A 23,914-nucleotide genomic window follows, 5' to 3' on the forward strand; every position below is an offset into this window, starting at 1 on the left:
ATTTGTAAAACCCCATACAAAATAGCCAAGTGACTGATGCACAAACATCACTTGGCTATTTAGCATCTGGTGTTACCGACGGGTCTGCCAGTTTTTTGGGTTTTTTTTCGATGGCACAGATACTTTGCATGTATTACACACACAAAATATCTATCCCATTAAAAATAAAATGAAAAAATCCCCCACCGCCGCCGTCCATCCCCAACAACCCCTGACAATCGTGCACCCCCCCAACCTAAAACAAATGGTAAGAGGGATGCCCACTCCTTCCTGCCACGATGGACCTTCCCCCCTCCATGAAAAAAAGACAGGATGGATGCCAAACTCCCTCCTTCCAGGAAAGAACTCCCTCCCCCATGCCTGAAAAAAAGGCAGGAGGGATGCTCACTCACTCCTGCCACCACAGCAAGAGGGATTCCCATTCCTTCCTGCCACAAAGGCGCCCACTCCCCCTTCAGGCCCCCCTGCCCCATACCTTAAAACCAGGAGGTACTGAAAAACCAGGAGGTACTGAAAAAAACCTCCTGCTCCTCCTCCCTCAATGACATCGGGGAGGGGCCTAAGGCCCAGTGTTGTCATTGAGAGAGGAGGAGCTGGAGGTTTTTTCGGTACCTCACACTTCCAACTTTTAAGGTACGGGGCAGGGGGGCCTGGAGGCCTTTATGGCAGGAGTGGCATCCCTCCTGCCTTTTTTTCACAGGGGGAGGGAGTGGGTGTCTTCGTGGCACCTCTAAATCTAAGCGTGCATCACACAGTACCGATTTCCATTCCTCTCGATGCAGATCAAGATATAGTCTCATAGATGCACTTCATCTTCCTCTTTATCTGACCAGTACTGACGTTGTCGATAGAGCCCTTCTTGACGTTCTCATAGTTGTCACACTTCTCAGACAAGGAAGCATTCTTCTTCTGCTTCGTATAGAGAATCTCCTAGAGTTCCTTCATATAGAGAACCTCCTGGAGTTGCAGATGTTGATTCTGATCTTTCTCAACGGGACACTGACTCTGATCTTGAACCCACCTTATCTGCTATAGAGTCGTATGGCATTCCATAAGATCTGTCTCCTTCACCATAGATCTCCTCCCGAAGGACTTTCTTTTACTAAATTAATCAGGCAGTTGGAAAAAGCTTTGCCTGTTAAGCTGGAATCTGATATTGAACCCAGAGCAGAGCTCCTTAAATTGCCTCTACATAATCTCCTTAAGGAGGCTCTTTTTTAGAATTGGGAGACTCCTCTCACTCTTCCTATAGTTCCAAGGAAGATAGATTCTTGATATAGAATACAATCCTGTACTGGCTTTGATAAGCCACAACTGGCACATCAGTCTCTTGGTGGAATCTACTCTTAAAAAAATCTTCCAGTACCAGAGTATATGCTACTTCTCCACCAAGACGAGAAGGTCACACTATGAACAAGTTTAGACTCTGCCTCTTCCAAAATTCTGTGTTGGCCAATAGGGTTCTCAGTTATAACTACTATGTCATTTTACCTTAAACAACTCATTAAGTTTCAACAATATATTCCATCTGACAGGCTTCCAGAATTTCAGGAGACTACTCATAACCTCCTTCAAACCAGAAAGTGTATAGCAAGAACAGTTTTTGATGCGACATCCAGAGCATCGGCTATCTATTACTATGAGACATTTTGCATGGCTGCGAGTCTCTGACATGGACATTAATATTCAGGATCATTTAGCAAACATTCCTTGTCTTTAGGAACAAAGTAGAGGATGCCATCCAAAGACTTACCCAGCATGAACAAAGCTGAACCACCTTAACGGGATCCAAGGCTAAGTTTCAGCCATCTAAATCTTCCCAGAAACCTGCTTCCTATTCATACAAGAGGCGTTATCCAACAACCTCGTCCTCTTCAAAACTCCCACCACAGACGAGGCAGAAATCACAAAACCTCAGGCTTCTGTTCCTCAAAAACTAGCTTAGTCTTTTTGACTGCCTCCATCAGCTGCTGGCAAAACACGTCAGGACCCAAGAGTTCATTATAAGAGATAAGTGCACATTTTTTAAAATCGTAAACAGATTTGCACTGTTGGGCATATCATTATGTGCAATGATTGAGAAGTAGTTGAGATTATTACTCATGGGGGTTTATTCCACAGTTTGGTCTCTCCAAGAACACCTTTGAGCACATTTACATACAAGTATATGAAAAGTTTAAGACTTGCATATCTTGCATATCTTGTTTTTTCTGGGTTTTCATTTTGTCTGAAAGACATGCAGTGGCTTTTCCAGTCTTTGATTATTGTAACAGACTTTTTAGTGGGAGTATCCAAAAATATCTAGGAATGCTTCAAATTGCACAGAATGCAGCAGCAAGAGTATTATCTAATTCATCTATAATAATAAAATGGTAAGCGCGCATGTGTACTCTAAAGCCGTGTTCCCTGATCCGTCACGATGTGGCCACAAGAGTGCGCATGCACGCTTATATGTCACCACACAACAGTCTCCTCTTTTTCCGGCCCGGCCTGCTGAGAGGGAGAGCGGCACTGGCACCGGGGAGGGGGGGGGATGCCAGTTCAGCTCGGCTGGTCCGTCTCTGCTGCCTCAGCAGCCCCCGAAGCTCCTCAGCAGACTGTCCTGCCCCCCTCGAGAAGGGCTCCCGATGGCGGCGCTGCTGCTGGTGGCGCTGCTCCCGCTGCTGTGCGCGAGCGACGCGCCGGAGCTGGACCCCGCCTGTCAGCAGCGGATCGACCACATGGCGAACGGCAGTGGCTGACAGGAGGAGACAGAGGTGAGTTGATGGATTGATGGGAGATAGAGAGAAGGGAGATGCTGGACTGCTGTATGCCACCTCAGAGCTCAGGGTCCGTAAATATAGGAGCAAGCTTGTCTTCTGAACTTTTCAGAGGCTTAAGCACAGGCTGAATGCCAATATTTTGTGCTTTCCTATATTAATTTTATTTGCCAGTTTCAACAAAAGGAGTGCTTTTAGACCTGGGCCTACTAGCTTCTTTCTCCTCTCTGAGGAACTTCGTGTCGGTGGCTTTTCTCTCAGGGTCGTTCTCCCCCCAATTAATTTTGAAGCAATATTGAGGATGGCCAACTCCAGGGCACAGTCTCCTCTTCACAGCCTACTCCAGCTCTACTTCAGCTACTTCGGTGCTGCCGCCGTTGGGGGAACCGAATAAGAAAGCTAAGAAGCTCAAGCATACTTCCCCCTCCAATGCTGCTGCAACGCAAGCATCTTCTCCAGTGAAGAAGCAAAGATCAGATGCCTCTGCAGAGGCGCATTCTGTGAAAAGTACCAGTATCTGTGCAGCAACAAGTGCAAATTGTGCTGCGTACCGCACAAGCGCTATCTCTTCAGGAGCAAGCGCATTCTGTGCCGCCAACAGGCACTATATGTACTGAAAATGCTGCTGTGGAATTGGTTAGCCAGGCTACTGCAGTTGCACACTGAGCTAAATCCTGCCAGCACACCCCTAGCCTTGACCGGAGCCAAGCAAGGTACGTGAGATACCACCGACCATCGCTCTTAGACTCCTGCACACTTAACAAAGGTGTCAATCACCTGCATCTAAAGCCTCATCATTGAGGGGGGAAGCATATCTTCTGATTTTTGACACTTGCCTTCCATATTTAATAAAAGGGTGGTAGATGCGTGGAATAGCCTCCTGGTAGAGGTGGTGGAGACAAAAACTGTGTCTGAATTCAAGAAAGTGAGGGACCTCTTAGGGAGAGGAAGAGATAGTGGATGCTTCTTCTATAACCATAAAGCTCTAAGATTTCACAATGCAACTGTTAAGAGCCTTAGCTTATAACAATAATGCTCTATGACCTCATAATACAGGTGTAAAGAGCCTTAGTCTATAGGGAGAAGAGAAGATAGTAAATGTTGCGGATGGGCCATTTGGCCATCGTGTTTCTATGTAACTGTTCCATTTCAAGAAGGATAATTTCTTGTTCTAGTTGTAAGTTAATATTATCTTCATACTATTTGCATGTTAGTCCTTGGTGCCATACTTTTGTTTTGTAAGAAATAACATTTTTGTCCCTCTTGCAGAATTTTTTTTACCACTACTTTTTTCTGCTCATCACATTCATCAGGATAGCAAATTGTCCAAGCATAACAGCTCCCACTCAAGGGCAAAGGCAGTGTAGTTCCCCCCCCCACCCTTTGCCTTTGAGTACGTGAAACTGTTTTATCAAAAGCAGCCTGCGTACTATCTGTACGTCACTAAGTCTTATAAATTGCACACAAAGCTGTTAGCATGTAGCAGGAGGTTTTTAAAAGCAGAAAATCAATTAAATTTTCATTGAAGTGAGAAAAGGGAAGGGAGGAGGAAAAATGCAGGCGAGGGCATCATGGGTGGAGGTAGCCAAGTGTGAAAATGAGCGGGAAACTGCTGAATGGATATGTAGAAGCTTAAACATTCAATTTTTTTGAGTTCTACAATTTCGAGTATGGCTTAAGAAGACTTTTAGGAGAAAATGAGGTTAGAAAAATTTTTTTCTTTATCTTCCATCATCCACCGGTGGCTTAGCTGTAATATCTCCATGATAGATGGCATATTTCAGTTTAATTTTGTTCTGTTAATTTTTGTGTCAGTTGTATATGTTCCTTGTAAGCAGCCTGAGCCTTAGGTGGAATATAAGTGTACTAATAAATATAAGGTTTCATACACTGCCAGCTTTCTTTGCTGATGCTCCTGAATCCCATTCCATATCGAGCACTCTCCAAAGTGCCTGGGCTTTTGGGACATCATCTCTCATTATGTTTTGTTATGTCTCTTGAATTTAGTGCAGTGGCTGTACTTCTTGGAAAGTGTCATGTATTTATGTTTCAAAAAAGTTATAGCGAACTTAGGAAAGGTACAGAGAAGGTCAATGAAAAGGGCAAAGGGGACGGTTGACTTCCCTGTGAAGAAAGGCTAATCGGCTGAGGGGAGATGTGGAGGATGCCCTGGATCGATGGAATGGAATTTTGCTCCTTTTTGGCTTTTTGCTAGGTACTAGTGACCCAGATTGGCCACCATGAGGATGAGCTACTGGGCTAGATGGACCATTGGTCTGACCTAATAAGGCTATTCTTATGGACACACCCAGTTAGTCAGGCTTTCAGGATTCCTCCAACCCTTGAGGTTATGGCTTTGATCCCAGCACCGCAACTTGTGACCCTGGACAAGCCTCTTTAACCCTCCATTGCCCCAAGTACCATAGCTAGATTGTAATCCCGCTGGGACAGATAGAGGGAAATACTTAGAAAATGGTTAGATTATTAACTGCACAAATAGCTGTATCAAATGAACTTGGAATAAACATATGTATTTTACAGTTATACAAGGAATAATGAGTAGGGACCACAAAGATCAGAATTGATATAGTAGCCTTTGTCGGGCTGTTGGAACAATTTCTTGGCATTGCAGATGGTTTTAGTGGACATATATGTTATTGCCTGTGAGCACTTTTACCTTCATTCCACCCTTGGTAACCTGAGTTTAATACAATTGGCAAGTTGAGCTTTCAGGCAATTCCAATGATGGGGTGATAACCTAGTGACTGTGGAACCATTCAATTAGTCAGTTAAGGTGGTTAGAGCCTCTTTTTTGCAAACAAATGTCTCTTGCAGAAGGGACTTGAGTCAGAGGACGCTAAATCATCCAATCTTAACATTTCTGTTTCTGCAAGGTCACTGCCAGAGGACACCTCTAGAAGGGAACCTTGAACAGCAGAAGTATTTCCAAATCCCTGAGGAGCTGGTGGTAACAGCAGTAGAGGAGGTCTCCTTGGAGAGAGGCACAGCTATCAGTCATGATGTCATAGAGAAGTCTTCCTCATTAAGACTTGGAAGTAGGTCATATTTGCAGTTTTGGGAGCTGCTGCATCCATTTTTTTTCTCTTTTTGATCTTTATCCTTGTTTCTTGCTTTCTTTTCTAAGCTGGAACCTTGATATTTCTATTGTCTATTCTAGTTGCTATTTTAAGAAGCCAGCTCAAATTGTGAGCATCTATGTGTGTGTGCGTGTGTTTTTTTTCTGAGCTGTTATGTTCCAGAAAATACTTCTCCACCTCATAGAAACATGATGGCAGATAAAGGCCAAATGGCCTATCTAGTTTGCCCATCTGCAGTAACCATTATCTCTCACTCCCTGTTCTTCATTTCTTGGAAGAAGGTAATATTTTTTTGTGTGTGTATAGTTAGTGTTGTTTCAAATGGCTACCTAGGTTTGTTACTAGGAAATAACAAGTCAATATTCAGCCCATGGCGAGCAGTGTTTTGTAAGTCAACCCCATTTATGGTTAAGTGCCTATGAATATCCAGGGATGGCTCACTTATGTTATGTTACAGCATGCTTCTATACCGCATAACCGTAAGTTCAATGCAGTTTACAAAAGTTGCATAATTACAAGGAAAAGATCGAGAACAGCTAGTCAATCAGATATTTAGAAAAAAGAAAGGCTTTAAGTTGCTTTCTGAAATGTTCGTAAGAATAAGATGATAGTAGCAGTGAGTGAAAGGCCTTATTATGAGCAGCTGCTTGAAATGAGATCAGATGGTCATGATACTTTTTGCGTTTGCAACCTTTAACCGAGGGGAGCCAAGTTGAAGTGGGGAAACAGTAATCCCACCGATTCTCTTTTAATGAAGGCTGTGGAGAGTACATTGGGGGAGAGAGAGAGGCTGAGGGGCATGAGAGAACAAGAGTGCAAATGAACGTGAGCCCTCTGGATGTTACAAAATATAAAATGTTGACTCCCCTCCCCTGTTTAAAAAAAAAAGTGGACAAACTTGGTTTAAACTAAATGAAGTGGTATTCGATCCTCTATTATCAGACACAGTTGTTGCAGAAAGCAATGCCAGTGATGGGCAGGAAGATGTGGGTGACACTCAAATGTCTGAAGAAATGCTGGCTCTGGTAGATGAGTTTGAAAACACATGGCCTCTTGAAGCATTTGAGGGAGCACTAGAGGCAAAAGGCTGTCGGATGGATTTGCAAGGCATAAGAGTTCTGAAGAAAAGTTCCCAGGATGGCATGTCGGGCTCCTGTTTTGGAGACTGTGAAGATGATGAGGAGGCTGAATGGGTAAGAGCCAATTCAAACATCAGTTATTACCAATTGTATTGATTTAATTTTTTCCTCTTTGATTTTGTGCTTTTTCCAAACTAGATGGTCAGATTAACAGTCCTAGGAAAACGGAACTTCTGAGTGCCCTTGTAATGCAAAGCACAGACCATGTCCTGCCTCTGTAACTTGAAAAATGACCTGTAAGAGATAGTCTGGCTTTGGTCTTTTGCCCCTCTGTTAAATCTAACAATTTCATTTGTAATGATTATGCATGAGATCGGATTTCAGCGATGTGTCAACTAACAATTAGCAATTGAAATGATTTATTCCTGCCTGACATAGCCTGGCAGATTGCTTTTGAGTTGTTACCAACCTGAGCATTATTTGAATTGGCAACCTAGAATATATTATACTTTGTCATGATATGAGGGATAATGTGGACCTCTTGCCACCACAGAAGAGATTTTCAGATACTGGACATTAAATCTAAGACAATTTTCAAAACCATCTTAAGAGCTGAAGATATTGTACCAGCTTTCAAAGGGAAAATTGTTCTTAGATATTTGCAGGTTCTTTTTTCCCCTCAAAGAACACACATAGTTTGAAAATGCAAAATACATGGCATTTACTCTGGTTAGTGGCTTCTGAAAATTGCCCCCTGAAATAGACACTGCTGAAAAAACATTGCTGTGCATGATTGTAAACTCTGCTAAAAATTTGGATTTTTCCCCCTTTGGGCTGGGGTTTCTGATCACAGTAATAGGTGTCATGGAGATCAGAGAAGTTATTTTAATCCTCTTCATAGGTCATTGTTATGTGATACAGTTCACTAGAAGAAACTCTCAAAGTAAATACCAGAATTATAGGCAATTTTTTATTGCAATGTCTTTTTCCTGTCCCACTTTTCATTCCCACTATTAATGTCTTCACAGGCATGATTTACAGTAAGTGAATGTATGTGCAGGAAAACCGGGATGAAATGTTTACTTGCCATGTAGTTGAGTAGATTGCTAGATTTACACGCACCCCTTATGATGTGGTAAATATAGGCATATAGGTAACTTATTATACCTCTGACATTCCAGAATGCTTAGATTTTAGACAGGCCGCTGCTTTCAGAGCTACTCTGTCTTCAGGATTCCTCACTCACAATGTTGTTCTGTAGATAACATTCCAGGTGAAACGTTTAAAGAAACCAAAAACCAACAGTCAGGATCCTCAGGAGCCAGCAGTGAAGACTGGAGAGGAAGCGGCTAATTCAGAAACTGAAACCCATTTTCATACTGCCCTAGAAATCAGTGGCCCAAAGATTCCGTCTCCTGGACCACTCGGTAGGGTTGAAGTTTTTGCTAAATTCCTTTGGTACTCATGTTTGCTTGGTTATCCTCTTTTCTTCAGAAGAATGGGAATGCAGAAGCTACAGTCAGTATGAGACAAATAAGGGGAAAAAACACTTTCCAAATGTTTTAAAGCCTCTCCTTTTGAGTTTGTGCAGCAGTTTAGAAAGGAAACATGCTTTCTCTTACTTCCCACAATAATTATGCTATACAAGCAGGGATTGTATATAAAGTCAATGGCTTCCACCTGTAAGCTGTGTCATGGTACTCTTAGCCATCCTACAGCACACTTTCTTGTCAATTCTTCCTTCTGGGTTGCGGTATGGAAAGAATTTCAAAACAAACAGCAACAAAACCAGTGGAACAGATGTACAGGAGATTTCAGTGCAAATGTTTGTTTTCAAAATATCATCGATAATTTAACAAACACACCCTTGAAAGCAGAACTTCTGTGTCAAAATTGAAACAGTAATTGTACCATATACTCTTGGCTCACGGGCCATGTTTCAGTGGTATTTTGCCTTCCTCAGGGGTCCTAAGGTGACTTGGAAATCAACGTAAAAGATACAAAAACAGAGTAAGATTAGAATAATACACACATTATCTTTGCCGTTATTTTAGCTTTTTACTCCTTACATTTAATGTGTGTATTATTCTAATCTTACTCTGTTTTTGTATCTTTTACTTTGATCTCCATGTCACCATAGGACCCCTGAGGAAAGCAAAGTACCACCAAAACACGGCCCATGTAGGGTCCTGTGCTCACAGTATAACCCGTGAGACAAGAGTATATGGTACAATTACAATTTTGATACAGAAGTTCTAAATTCAAGGGAGTTTTTGTGAAATTATCAGTGATATTTTGAGAACAATAAACATTTGCACTTGAAATCTCCTGTACATCCAGGATCTTCTATTCCACTGTTTTTGTTTCTGTTTGTATCGGAATCTGTGTGGAACATTGGTCTCTCTTTGCTCGTTTCGCTATGGAAAGAATTCCAGCAGTTTCTGTATAGAATGCTGTTTCTAGATTTGAAAGGGGTAGGGGGGCAGTTGTAGTAGCTTTACAAGCTCTGCATTATATGTGGGTCCCTCATGGTTGCCATCTTGAGTGAGAATTTGGAGCCAGGTTTTGCAGATTGCAGTGCTCAAAGTAAATGCCCCAGTGACCTCTGATTTTTGATTTTGATATGTAATTCTAGTTTGAATTGTGTAATAGTACGTTTGGCAATTTAGGTCCTTTAGAAATTGCCCTTAAAATGGGGGTTTCTTTTTTTTCAAATATTTTCTTGACCCCCAAAACAAGAGAAAATATTACTTAAGTTCTATGCACTTCCAAGAATATTAAGGTTTTTCCCCAGGAATATCCCTAACCACACCCTCTCCAAAGCAAATCATATGATGGGACATCTCCCAATGCCTCTGAGTAGCCCTTGCACTCTAGAAAGCATAACATAAGGACGATCTCTCTTTACAAAATGGTAGGCTTAACCTTTTAAATATTTCACTTCAATACAGCTGTTTATTCGTATTTGCTTTGAAATGCAAGCCTGCTGCAGACATGTGCTAGAGGAAGGAGAAAGTTAAATGTCATTAAAGTAAACTTCTACATGAAATGAGATTTCATTAGGTCATATGACATCACTAGTTAGCAAAGGTCTTCTTCCATGATGAGAAATAATTGTAATTTAATTACACTGGTTCTAATGTTTTTATGTTCCACTCTAAACATGATTATAGCTGAGGGTAAGTAGGTATCCTTTGAAAGGGAGCAGGATCAGCTTGAGTTAAGGTCCTTTCCAGGGGCAAGTTTTGTAAGCGGGCATCATCTGAAAGACTGCTTGGCAATAATAGGTCCTTCTGGTGCGAGTGACTTACAGTATTTGAATTATCTCCTGGGGAGGGAGAGGAGATGTAAAAAGGACAGATCTAATGATCAGACTAATTTTGCATAAAAGGAGACAGCTTGATCACTGCAGTTTTCCTTTGCAGGTATAAAGCCCAACTACCACAGCCTAGGCTGGCCCAGCCCTGATGAATGTTTAAAGCTCCGCAGGGTAGAGCTCTCTACAGTGGCCAGCACCTGGCTTGGCGTATCTGCTAAGAATATTGAGTAAGTATCCTTTACACCTTTATGGCCCCAACAGGAAAGAGGATGGAGAGAGTGAGGCACCTTCTTCAGATCTGGATTATTTCAACTGCTAAAACTGCCCTACAGAATGGAAGATCTCATTTGCATAGAGAATTGAACCTGAATGGAAATTAGTTGCTTTTGAATTTGTTTTATTACACTAACCTCTCAGAAGCTCATTTACCTATAGTATACTTCCCCGGTGATTTAGACCATACCAGGGTTCAGCAATTGAAAAGCAACGCAGTAATTCCCAGGTCTCCCTGGTACTCTCACCTGGTGGGGTCTCATGGTTGTATGATATGCAGAGGAATGGGCTGCTGCTGGGTAGTGCTCTACGCTACTTTGGATTCTAGGTGGTTTCTTTGGAGGCTTACAAAGGTAATTTTATAAGGCTTTTCCCACTGTAAAGCCTGTTTTACACACAGAAAGGGGCTTTTATGAAATTGTGCCAGCGCATATGCCAGTTGAAAGCACGTGCAGGGAAACTATGCCATCTTTTATCTGCACATAGGCATTCTCAGAGGTGGCGCTTAGGCAGGGTCTTTCCCCTTTCTGTAGAGCAGGTGAAATTTGTGCATGTGAATTTTTGCAGCGTAAGGACTGGATTTATGTTGTTTTTATTTTTGAAAAATATGTGTATTCGAAGTGGCGTGTGCACTTGCTAAGGGCAAATCCCTTGAGACAGCCTTTGGCGAAACGTGATATGGCGGGAGTTTCCATTTAAGACTGAAGCTGCAATAAGATGAGTAGTTGAATAATAATTTTATTGTCAAACATGGAAACTATGAAAATGAAATACTGAATTTGCACATAAGTAGTTTGGACTGATGAAGAGATTGGCTAGTTTAATCCTCATAATTAACATTGTTACCTGGGGTTAGCCATTGAAGTCCATTAATGAATTAAATATTTATATTTGATGAGATTTGGAACAAGCTTTTATAAAATAGGTACCTTCTGCACTTCTCCTATAGGCATTCTAGATGATGTAGTTGAACTCTACAAGGAGTGAGTCTTTAAAAAAAAAAAAAAAATAGGGGGGGGGAGATGCTCAATCATGAGAAGAAAAATTTCACAGAAAACAAAGTATTGATCCATAATTTATTGCTCAATGTATTATATTTTGTTTCTTTCTTTTGCTTTTGCTACTAAGAGAAAAGGGAACTTCTTGGTTTGAGGAATAGGTTTATTTTAATTTGTGGCATCCATATTTAGTTATATTCTTTTTTATAGTCATTCAATTTCAGAGGAAATGCAAAGAACTTTCTCTGCACATATCACTAATACTGCTGCACTGGGACAGTTGCATGCACACACCACCAGCATTGCCATCCTGAGCAGCATCGCTGCCACCCCTGTGAGTGGTGTTTGAACCTCAGTAGCACCAGTGTGGCTTTTCCTGTGGAATGCTGTTGTGGAAATCTTACACACATGGTATCGCCAGCACTAAAATTACCACTGCTTCCAGTTGATGTCATATCTAGCTCGTTTTCTATCACACAAGGTTCATCATTTGAAAATTGATCTGATTATAGCATTGTAGTTCCTGTGGTGAAAACAGCCTCAGAGCCCTCCAGAGAGGATATTTGAGTGAATGTTAGGATAACTGCAGTGTCGATTCAAGACTGTAAAAATAAAGAGAGGGTGAAATGGTTTCTTTTTTGATGTTAATGATGAGTAACAAACCATATCCATATCTAACCACATACATATCTAACTAAAGCAAGCTTTCATGATTTTGCCTCATCTACAAAGAAAATTTAAGTGGAATTTATTGGGCCTTATTCAATAAAGATTTCTTTTCTGTACTCATTTGGGAATAAAATCCATAATGTTTCAGAAACAAGCTTTTTCAAACTATAAAAACCTTGTCTCCTTATACTAAAAATGTCTTATTTTGTTTACTTTCTAGTATTACAGAGCACATAGATTTTGAGACACAGCTACAGGAACCAAGTATAGAACCTCTGTGTAATGCCAACTTAGCTGCCAGTATGCACACTCTAGACCACCTGCATGGAGTGTCCAACCGGGCTAATATACACTACACTGGGGAGAGCCAACTGAAAGAGGTGTGCATGTTTTTTTATTAAATCTTGCTTTCCAAAATAATGTCACAGCTTCTTGACAGCTTTCTATAACTCCATAATGGGGAGTGGCAGACCGAAGCCTGAAATTCAAGCTTGAGATTGTTCGGATGATTTGTGCTTAAGAAGGGAAGGGGTTGGTGAGCAGGTAGGTAGGTAAGATCATTCATTGCTGTGAGGGATTTAAGAAAGATATATATATATATTTGTTGATTTGGTATTGTATCTAAGTTTGAACTTAGTTCAAAGCATGCTATCAAATGAAATAAATAATGAAGCCGTATATTATCCATGGACAAGGAGACAGAATATTCTTACAGATGGGGCGACGTCATCCATAGAACCCAGGATGGACAGTGCAAAAGTTTGCTGTCACTTTAAACTTCTTCAAAAGTCTCGAGACTGTCCGTACCACATATGCGCCGATGCCTTCCCACCCAACGTCAGTTCTTTGTTTTCTGTGGAGCTAAGAAGGAATGTTTTTTTCAGTCTTCTTCAAAGCACGTCAGCTTTTTTCTTTTGTGCGTTCCCGTTTTTATTTTCCTCAGTATATTGTTCATTTTTTCTTTATTAAATTTTATTCAATTTATTCAACTGTCGATATTTTAGGCCTTTTGGCGCCATTCAGCCTGTTTTCAGGGTGGGAAAGTCGACCCATTTTTGGATTTTCACCTTCTCGACCTCCCCAGGACCACTGAGTCCTTTGACTTGCCATTGATGGTTTTTCCTTCAGTGTCTAAGATTTCTAGTGGGTTCAAGCAGTGCACCCGGTGCAGCAGGACTATCTCAGGCACTGATGTGCACAGTTGGTGCCTCCAGTATCTGGGACTTAACCACCAGGTTGAGTCCTGCAAGCAAAAGATCTTTGAAGGCCAGACAGCTCCAGCACGAGAAACTTTTTGGGTCCTTATCCAGATCATCAAAGATATCCGCTGTATCGGAAGCCCATAACAGGGTATCTGCATTGAAGCCGACGCCACCATCAGCACCCAGAGTGTTCACAAAATGTTTAGCTGTATTAGCTGCAACGCTCTGCTCCTAAGGCTTCCATGTATTCCCTTATCTTGACGACTGGTTAGTCAAGGCGTCATCACTTCATACTGCTCATTCAACCATCAATTCAACCTCCTAGAATTTCAGTACACTTTAGCCCTGTCCGTACTAGGCTCCGTGGATGACATCACCCCATCTGTGAGAATATCTGCCTACTGTCCCTGGATAACACCTGTGACAGGTAAGTAACTGCTTTCTCTATGCCGCTTCCCCTTTTAAGGACTCTACCAATATGGCCCATGCTAGCCATACAGGTCACATCTGGCTCTTCCTTTTTAAAGGACACTTACCAGCCACAAAATTAAATAGAGGGAGGAAAATAAATCCAATTCCACTAAGTTTGTTTGACGTATTTATTTTTTCTTCAGGTCTTACAGAATCTTGGAAAAGATAAACACCCCCCACAATCCTTTGAACAAGTTGGAACCCGCATAGCCAAAGTTTTGGAAAAGGTATGTGTATGAGTGTCAATGCAATAAATGCCAGTGTGGTGAGGTCAACACGAACAATTCACATCTCTGCGCTATACTGCACTGGCAGTTTATTTTATGTACATCTTTAAGCAGCCATGCCGAGATATAGGGAAGTGAGTGGTCTTTTTAAATTAGAAGCCCAACAAAACAAGTTGAAAGGGAGGCTTGAGAAAAAAAGTTTTCACAGCCTGAAATTCATGATTTCTGGCTAGGAACAATTTCTTTTAGTAGAATAATTTTGTTGCACAGATTTCTAAGTTCCAATAAAGGAAATCCCTTCCCCTACGTTAGGAATTGGAAGTTCTTGAATCACACAAGTCTGTACCTAAAGTAATAGAAGGTTTTCCCAAGATAACAGGGAGCTGCAGGGAGATTTAAACCGAACTTCCCTGGTTTCAGCCTAGTGCTCTATCATTTAAACTCCTCCTCCATGCCTTGGGTTATTTTATGAAGGTTTAGATTTAGATTTAATTATGTTTTGAGCATAAATTTGCTAATATAGACTATCCCCAGGAGTTCATAAACATTTTCTCTGCTCTATATCTGTATTTCAAACTTGTTTTATTATTTCTGCCTTTTAGAACCAGACATCCTGGGTATTGTCTAGTGTGGCAGCTCTTTACTGGAGGGTGAAAGGTCAAGGAAGGAAAGCCATAGACTGCCTACGACAAGCTTTGCACTACGCTCCACATCACATGAAGGTATGTGATATGAATCTGGAGGCTGCCCACTAGGCTGTTTCCTTCCTGCCGAGCTGACTTTTTCAACAACTGCTTGTGTGCACCTCTTAAAATGAGGGGCGAGAGGATGGGAGGCAGCAAACAAGTTTTAAATCTTGGGGGTTTTGCCAGGGAGATCAGCTGCCCTCATCACCAAGCACCCTATTCAAAGAGATTGATGTTCTTTTATTTATTTTAATTTTTAGACCAAATGTTTGTGGAAAAACAAAATCCATAAGCCTGCTGAGCAAATATTGGGGAGAGTTTATTAAGTTTTTATTTAACTTTAGTTATACTCCACTATCTTTATATTTCTCTGCAGGTTTCAGTAAACAGACGTCAATAGACATTAAAAATCTAAATGCGTGAGCCAAATCAAATACAATACAATAGACAAACTTATTCCACTATGTTACCAAAGCATTAGTGTATATTACATTAAAAGAGGAGGAACAACAACAACTTCCAGAACAATACAAGAATCCCCAGTCCAAATAGTTGATTTAATAGAGATTGAAACTAAGTGTAAAGCAAAGCAAAGAAGAGTACAAGAGTTATGGCCTCCAAGATTCCAGGAAGGGGAGGAGAAATGAGAGAAAAACAAGTCCATCTGTAAAAGATATGGGAGGAGGATTCTAGAAGGGTAGGGGCAGGGAAGTCTTGCTAGCCCATGTCTTCTTTGTCTCTCCATCTGCTTGCACGAACCGAAAACTGGCTCCTGCCCTATATCATGGAGGTTACCTTCTCGCCCAACTGGTCATGGAGGTGGTGGGTTACTACTCTCACCACTTCAGCTGTGCTCCACAAACCCTACACATTGGAATGGAATGGCCATTGCCTCAATCTTGTCCTCTCTTCCCCTGCAATTGCTTGATCACTAATCTCTCCACCTCAGTTCTTCCCCTTTCTGACCATCACCTGATAACCTTCACAACCCATCACCTCCCCCAGGCCAATCTTCACCAAGACATTTAGAAATCTTCAGTCTATTGACCCTTGCACTTTTTCCACTATTATATCACCCCTCCTCTCGAATACTATGCTATGTAAGTCTGTCGCTGTCTCTTCCTATAATACTATCTCCTCTGCCCTAAATACCCTTGCCCCTCAGGTTCTGTAAGGCATACCAAATCCCAACCCTGGCTGCCCCCTACAATCCGCTTCTTACATTTCTTTCTCCGTAATATCACCAAAATCCAACCCTTCCTCTCTGACCACACCATCAAAACTCTTTTATCTACATCTTTATCACCTTTCACCTAAACTACTGCAACCTGCCTCTCACTGGTCTCCCATTAAACTACTTCTCTCCCCTTCAATCTGTTCAAAATGCTGCTGCCCAACTTATAAACTTTTTATGTAATCTCTGAAAACTTTTATGTAATCCGCCTTGAACCGCAAGGTATTGGCGGAATAGAAATCACTAATGTAATGTAATGTAATATTCTGCTACCGTGCATGATAGTACATAACAGCGCATGATAATGTGTTAAGTATGACATGCATGGAATGTACGGCAAGGCACGGTAGTATGAGTGATGGTGGATCCTGTTGCTTAGACAGTGGTATTCAGACTAGAGCTATTTCATAGAAGATTAGAGAAAAAGGTGAGTTTTTATTGCCTTCCTGAAGTTCAGTAGTATTTCTAGTGATCTGATGTGAGCTGATAGTTCCAGAGGTGTGGTAGGTAGTGCAAGTAGGGTCTTTTCAGGGCATTTTCAAGGCAGAGGGAACCTCCTAAAGATATGCGTAGTCTTTTTTTTTTTTTTTTTGGAGCGAAATTGTCAGGTTGGGATGTAAGGTGTTAGTTTGGAGGCCATGTAATACCATGTTGTGGAAGACTTTGTAGGCCATTACCAGGCCCTTGAATACACAGGACAGACTAATCTAGCTTCAGCCCATGAAGAAGCCACACCTCTGGTAGAATGCGCCTCACCAGAAACAGGAGACTATTTCCCAGAAAGAATGTAGGCTGACGAAATGACCCTACGGATCCATCTGGACATCGTGGCCTTAGACGCAGGAGCGCCCCGCTGAACAGAATGATTCAGCACAAACAGAAGGGCAAAAAATTGAAACTCATTTATGACTTCCAGATAGTGAAGAAGCACTCTGCGCACATCTAGGTTTCTTAAAACACGATTCTGTGCCTTTGAACTGAAAAACAGGCAAATGGACTTCATGATTAACTGGGAAAGCCTAAACCACCGTCGCCAAGGAAGGAACCATTCTCAAGGAAACCCCAGTCTCTGAGAGCCAGAGGAACAGTTTCCTGCAAGAAAGAGCCTGGAGATCTGAGATGTAACAGCGCCCAGAAAGGGGCTCAAAGGGAGCCTGGATGAGACTTGTCAGCACCAGGTACAGGTCCCACAAAGGAACGGCTGAGGAATCGATGGTCTGATGCAAAGAGTCCCTTTTTAGAAATCTGGCAAAGTCAGGAAGAAACGCCAAAAAGGAATGACGACTCCGAGCTCTAAAACAAGAGAGCCTAGCCACTTGGACCCAAAGGGATGCCACAGTGAGGCCTGGAGAAAGGCGAGTACCACCGAAATCATAGAAACATAGAAGATGACGGCAGAAAAGGGCTACAGCCCATCAAGTCTGCCCACTCTGCTTACCCACCACCTGTCTATGCCCTAATGACCCAATTTCCTTATCTTGACCCTCGTAGGGATCCCACATGGGTATCCCATTTATTCTTAAAGTCTGGCACGCTGTCTGCCTCGATCACCTGCACTGGAAGCTTGTTCCAATGATCAACTACTCTCTCTGTGAAGAAATACTTTCTGATGTCGCCATGAAATTTTCCGCCCCTGAGTTTGAGCGGGTGCCCTCTCCGCCGATTCCTGAGCGCACCAATGCTGAAAAGGCTTCCACGCCTGAGACTTCCTTGTTAAAGACTTTAACAAGCTGTAACAAAACAGGGGGGGAGTGCGCTTCGAAACAGCCTACCCGGCAAAACATGATTGTGTCGGCATTATTTTTCCCTCCCTGGCGCGACTATAAGTTTTTGCTACAAAGTTTCAAACTACTATGGCTTTGCAAATAGCAATTTAATTGTGCATATTGTGAATATTTAAGCACTTGAAGGCACTCTAAAGCACTTTAAAAATATACCCCCAAAAAATACAACAAAACGGAACTAGTGAAAAGACACAGTGGAAGATCACTCAAAAACCTATCTGGTCCTACGAGTGTCAACCTCTGACGTTCCAAGATACTCTAAAATATTAGATATCTGATGAAATTCATTACTGTAACTATATAAGCTAGGTGTATTGCTTTATTATAATCTTTAGCTTATTTGTAAGTGGATTGAAAAAATCTGTGCCTCTAGTCTAAGCTCTATCTGGGTTATAGAGGGAACATGGTAGGTCGAACTGTCTCAAAGTCCTAGACCTAAAGTTCCTCTGCTGCTTAATCCCTCTCCGTGGTTAGGGTTACCAGATGTCTGGATTTCCCCGGACATGTCCAGGGGTCCAGACGGCTTTTCAAAACCTGGCACTTTATCCGGGTTTTGAAAAGCTTCCTCGAAATTGCATCGGGCAGGAGGACATGCGCGGATGCCCTCCTGCCCAGCAAGAGCAAGCAGCGGGACTGGGATGGGATTGGAGGTGGGACTGGGGTGAGGATGGGTGGAATTGAGTGGGTCTGGGACAGGTCTAGGGGTCCAGATTTTACTCAAGTAAAATCTGGTAACCCTATCCATGGTAAATATATGCAAGACTGAGGTGGAAGCTTAGGAGCGGTCTAAGAAGTGTAGACAAGCAAAGAAATAAAAATCACTTTTGAAACAATACCTCTTTTCTCACTTTTCCAGGATGTGCCACTAATAAGCCTGGCAAATATTTTCCACAATGCCAAGCTCTGGAATGATGCTATTATTGTTGCCACCATGGCCATGGAAATTGCACCACACTTTGTTGTCAATCATTTCACACTGGCCAATGTCTATGTAGCCATGGTGAGTACATGGAAGCAAGCTCATGTGTGTAGAGACACAGCATGAAATTGTGGTATATGAGCCTGGGCTTATGCTTACTATGTATGGATGTATTTGGCTTTAGTTCACATCCCTCCGTTTGTACTTCAGGGATGAGTAGAGAGCAAAGAAGAAGCTTGAGATGATCCTGTACACAACACTCACTAGACTTACCTGTTTAGTAAACACTGCTGACACTTCTGGTTGCTCCACTTTGAAAATGAACTTTACAGAGTGCCCACTGGGTTCCAAATTATAAGATTCAGGACTACTTTCTTTTTTGCTCCAGTACAAAACTGTGCAGCCTACATACAATTTAATAAAGTACTGTGACCTATGAATATTCATGAGAGAGATATTTGCATGCACTGCCTCCATTGCATGCAAATCTCTCTCATGAATATTCAGTGTGGGTGTTTTAAAAACCCAACTAGCTAGGGTGCTTCCAGGACCAGGTTTATGAACTACTGTCCTAGGGATAAACCTATGGAGAAAAGCCATCCCCAAATGAAAAGGAAAAACCTACATACCATAGGAATAATTAGGAGTTGAAGAGTAGTATAGCACTTAAAAGCAGTGAACTAAGAACCATGGAACCCAATTCAGATCCCACTGCAGCTCCTTGTGACATTACCCTCCATTGCAGGTACAAATTTAGGACTCTATTTACTGCATCATATTAAATGAAATTGAAATAAACCTTAATCTTAAATAGGTGTTTTCTCTAGTGTCCCTCCAGACCGGCACAGACAAATGGGCTGTGCACCTCTACCAGCAGATGGAGACTGAGAATTCTTGACTTTTAAGTTAGTTGTGCCATCCCCTTTAGAGTTAGTCTATTCTCAGTCTCCAGCAGGTGGAGGTGGTAAGCCTGTGCCTTCCCTAGAATGCATCTATCGGGGAGGGGGGCAGAAAATGGGACCTGCTGTCCCTTCCTTCCAGCCTCAGGTTCTGAATAGTTGTAGGCATTTGGATAGTATTTAGACAATAAAAGATAAAAAATAAAAGAAACCTCTTGCCATTCCCATCTTTCTTCTACTGGATGGAAGCAGAGGTTTTCAGTCCCCTTTGGCCTCGGGAGTGCTACACTCCCCCACCTCCTCATTTTTTGCTCTGCCTGTCAGACATCCGCCTTGAGAGCCCTATTGTGAAAAGTTAAAAGAAAAAAAAAAGCAGGAGTTAGAGCGATGCCGCAGTTGCTTAAGCACAGATCACCATTGCCGAGGTTACTTTTTGCTTCCTTCCCCCCCCCCCCTCCTTTGGTTTGGCACAGTTGAATTGTCACTTTCTCTTTCATTTTGATGGCAATATGAATAGCAAGCGCTTGAAGAAATATTTGGTGTGTTCTCACCAGAGGGTGAATGCAGCTGGCTCCTATAAGTACTGAGAAGAAAGGCAAATTGGAGCCAATCTGAATGTCACTTTTAAAGCAGATACAAGCAGATTTAAACAAAACTCTTGCCTCAACCGGTAGCCAATGTAGTTGCTGATAAAAAGGGCTGACATATAGTCATGCTTTTTCAGACCAAAAATTAATCATACAGCTGTGTTTTGAACTAACTGCAGCCTTCTTAATATTTTCTTGTAGGATCCCAGATAAATTATATTACAGTAATCAAGAATAGACAAAATTGTCGCTTGGACTAACACTGTAAAAGATGTAGAGTCAAAATATTTTCTGATGGTCCTCAACTTCCATAAGATGAAACTCACAAAATTTTAATAGAGGGAGCTGTTGGATATTTCTGCCCATTAAGATCAAGTATCGTGTCTGTAATTTTGTCATTGGGACTGGCTAGAAAAACTAGTTTTTTCTGCCAGGATGTTTTGGAAAAAAACCCAAAATTCAAAACTCCCAATTAGGAAAAAATTTTTCCCTGAATCATGCAGCACTACCAGGCATTAAAAAAACATCCCTCTGTAGTGGGCAGTATGGCCATCCGTTTTAGTTCTTTATCTACATAACTGTGTCCATTCAATAATTTGCCTAAGATCATGCACTGAGTTGGGGTGGGGAGAACATGAATTCCAGGATCACATGTGACTCCTTGCTAGAACTACTCGACCACAGGAACCACTTTCTGATCTTCTCTGCTCATAACTTGATTTACAATGGAGTTCAGAATGTAGGACTGCAGCAGAACACAGAGCTCTGCATTTCTGGGTTTTCCGTACGCATGCCTCACGTTTAAAATCCATTTTGTTGTCAGGAGGAGTTTGAAAAAGCTATGAAATGGTACGAGTCAACGTTGAAGCTGCAGCCAGAGTTTGCACCAGCTAAGGATCGAATCCGCACTATCCAGTGTCACTTGTTACTGAAGAAGGAACGACAATCCCCCTAAGCAGATGCTACCTTATTCTATTTCCTGGGAGGGCTTGTGCGCATTTTCCCCCAATAGAATCACTGTTGGACAATGTATTTTTAAACAGGCGTACCGAGATACCAGAGGCTAATCAAGAAACTGTAACCTGACATTTACTGTTTAAAGAAATGTTCTTTCCATAAATAAGGGAATGTTTGGAAATACAACAGGGGAAAGATGAATGTAACTTTTAACAAAAATTGTGTAAATAAAAATCTGAAAGTCTATCTTTCTTTCTTTGTTATCCTCTGGATCCAGCTCATCACTCTATTGGCTCATATGTACATGGCAGAACAATATAAAGTTAAAAAGTGGCTTTAGTGTGACCCTGCAGGTCATTCCCACACACAGCCATACAATAGCCACATTTCTAATTTTTTTGTATTATGAGCTGTTACTGCCACCTATTTTGTAGGTGGTAAAAGTTTACGTGCTAATCAGTGTGCAGGAATGTAGCTGTGCTAAGTAGTGCAACCACTCCCTTGTGAGCACATCAGTGCACTCTGTGGTACACCATTTTAAAGCTGTGATAAGTATGCATAAGTGCATACTACAGCTTGGTAAAAGAACCCCTTAATACATTTTTTGGAATAACATTCAGGAGGTAAAACCCCCTTCCTCAGTTCAGAGCAGAGTGAGCTCAAGACAACACTACTAGAATCTATAAGTGAGTCCTGAAAGTATTTGGATAACGGTGAGTCTAGGCAAAAAGCTGGGGAGGGATAGATAAAATACAATTTTTATTTATACACCACCAATACCTACTTGGCTAGATGAACATATGACTGAAGGTGACAAAGCAGTGGAATTTTACGATAATGTGATTTTGTTACTTTCAAAGTATCTGATCATTTTAAGTTGAGAAGGACTTCAAATCATTTTGATTCTAGGCTTTGCTAAAGAAAGTAGAATGCAATGTTTCTCCTTTTTGAAAATTAGTCCCATAGTGATTGATAGTATGAGTATTTAACAAATAGCTAAGCTTTCAAAATCTTAGAAATTAGAGGTGAATCTAATTGTGTGTGTAAGGAATACCAAAGACTTAGAGTAACTACATTAAAGAATTTCAGAGAAGAAACTAACTTAGTAAAAGAGACTGGTGGAAGATCAAACTTATGTAAATGTACTGAATGAGTAGAAATGAGATTATCACTCTCCATACATCTGTTTGAATTTGAAATCTAAACAAAGAGTTTTGAATTAAGTTTGGCTTCTACTAGCAACTAGTGAAATGATTTCAAAAGTGAAGTCACACTGTCAAACTTTGGTCTATATAATATTACTTTAGTCACTGTATTCTGCAGTAATTGCAGTCTAGAAAGCAAAAATGTAGAAATCCCCACGTAAAAAGAATTACAGTAGTCCAAATGTCAGAACACAAATGTGTGAACTAATTTCTGTGAATCGAGGGAGAAAGAAGAAAGTGTAGTTTTTTTAACACCCCCAAATACTAAATTATAGACTTAATATTTTAATTCAAGGGAAATGCCGAAGCTCTGAGCTACATTTTGGGAAAGAAATTACAAGAGTTCAAGTTAAGTTTGCCTGTTGTGGGAGCATATGTTTTACTATCAATGTAAAGCAATATAGTCTTCTCAATATTTAAATCTGATGGGATTATTAGTTATCCATTGTAAGATTATATTGAAACAAACTAATACATTTAAGCAAATCCTCCAATGAACTAGAGTGGAAAACTTATTTGCATATTGGCAATGTTGATGTAGTAGATGAATAGGGCAGTACTGGCTATATACTGCAGGGGGCAGCCACACATCAAAATGACCGGTCTCTGACTTTTAAATCCCACTTCTACTTAGGTGAAATGCCTTTGTGTTTACATTTTTTGACTAATTACCTAGTAATCCTCTTCATTCACAGGACTTCAAATCATTTTGATTCTAGGCTTTTCAACAAATATATTCCATGAAATAATTCCATTATGCTATTACACCAGTTTGATATTTCAAATCCTTGTACTGGGTGTGTGTTTAGTCTTCTGAACCACAGAGTCAGTTTAGCAGAGGATTTTAAAGTTGTGCTTTGGGTTTCCAAAACTACTTATTATTGTGTCACATCCATACTGATAGTTCAAAATCAGATCAGTTGGTCTCAACGATTTAAGTGTCGCCTTCTGAATGCTGCCAAGAGATAACTAGGTTGGCTTTGCTGCTTTCATGGATCTATGCTGTTCACATCATTGGTTTCATTTCATTTTTTACTTTATAGCATACTTATTTATATATATTTTTTTGGGGGGTGGGGTTCTGTCACCATATTAACCTGACCTCCGATTCTGCAAAATCTGAGAAGCTGAGCAGGGTCTGGCCTACCTACGTACATTGGAGATTTGCAAGGAACGTACATGGGAGATTTACAAGGAAATCTGTACAGAACCAAGGACCCAGCATCCGGATGGAGGACACTACTTCCAAGAGTGCCTTCATTCAACTGCTCTTCTGTTTTAAATCATTGTCTCCAGCAATTGGTATTTTCAAATATCCAGTTCTCATATTAAAGCAGCAATATTCAAACTGTCCACTTTGCAACGAACTCTGAACCTAAATCAGGTAACCATGATCTTATTCCCTTCCTCCCCATGTGTATCATTTTTCATTTGTCCATCTTAAATTTCACCTGCCACCTGGCTGCCCAGTCTTCCAGTTTCCTAAGGTCTTCCTATAATTTGTCAGTCTGCATGCGTTGGAATAGTTTTGTGTCATCTGCAAATGTA

General features: G+C 41.2%; 1 protein-coding gene across 2 annotated transcripts in view; it reads left to right on the plus strand.

Annotated features, from left to right (window-relative positions):
- TTC17 (tetratricopeptide repeat domain 17) overlaps positions 1–21,407 on the plus strand; it is an 81,063-nt gene extending 59,656 nt beyond the window's left edge. For both annotated transcript variants that reach the window (XM_033928004.1, XM_033928003.1), the window contains exons 17-25: positions 5,654–5,815; positions 6,800–7,050; positions 8,198–8,363; positions 10,362–10,482; positions 12,416–12,575; positions 14,012–14,095; positions 14,698–14,817; positions 18,656–18,799; positions 21,028–21,407. In XM_033928004.1, coding sequence (XP_033783895.1) covers positions 5,654–5,815; positions 6,800–7,050; positions 8,198–8,363; positions 10,362–10,482; positions 12,416–12,575; positions 14,012–14,095; positions 14,698–14,817; positions 18,656–18,799; positions 21,028–21,159 — 1,340 coding nt within the window. In that variant the 3' untranslated portion in view covers positions 21,160–21,407. The remainder of the gene's footprint in view (positions 1–5,653; positions 5,816–6,799; positions 7,051–8,197; positions 8,364–10,361; positions 10,483–12,415; positions 12,576–14,011; positions 14,096–14,697; positions 14,818–18,655; positions 18,800–21,027) is intronic.
- Positions 21,408–23,914: the final 2,507 nt, after the last annotated feature.

The sequence above is a fragment of the Geotrypetes seraphini genome, chromosome 19 (assembly GCF_902459505.1).
Source record: "Geotrypetes seraphini chromosome 19, aGeoSer1.1, whole genome shotgun sequence".
NCBI classification, from domain to species: domain Eukaryota; kingdom Metazoa; phylum Chordata; class Amphibia; order Gymnophiona; family Dermophiidae; genus Geotrypetes; species Geotrypetes seraphini.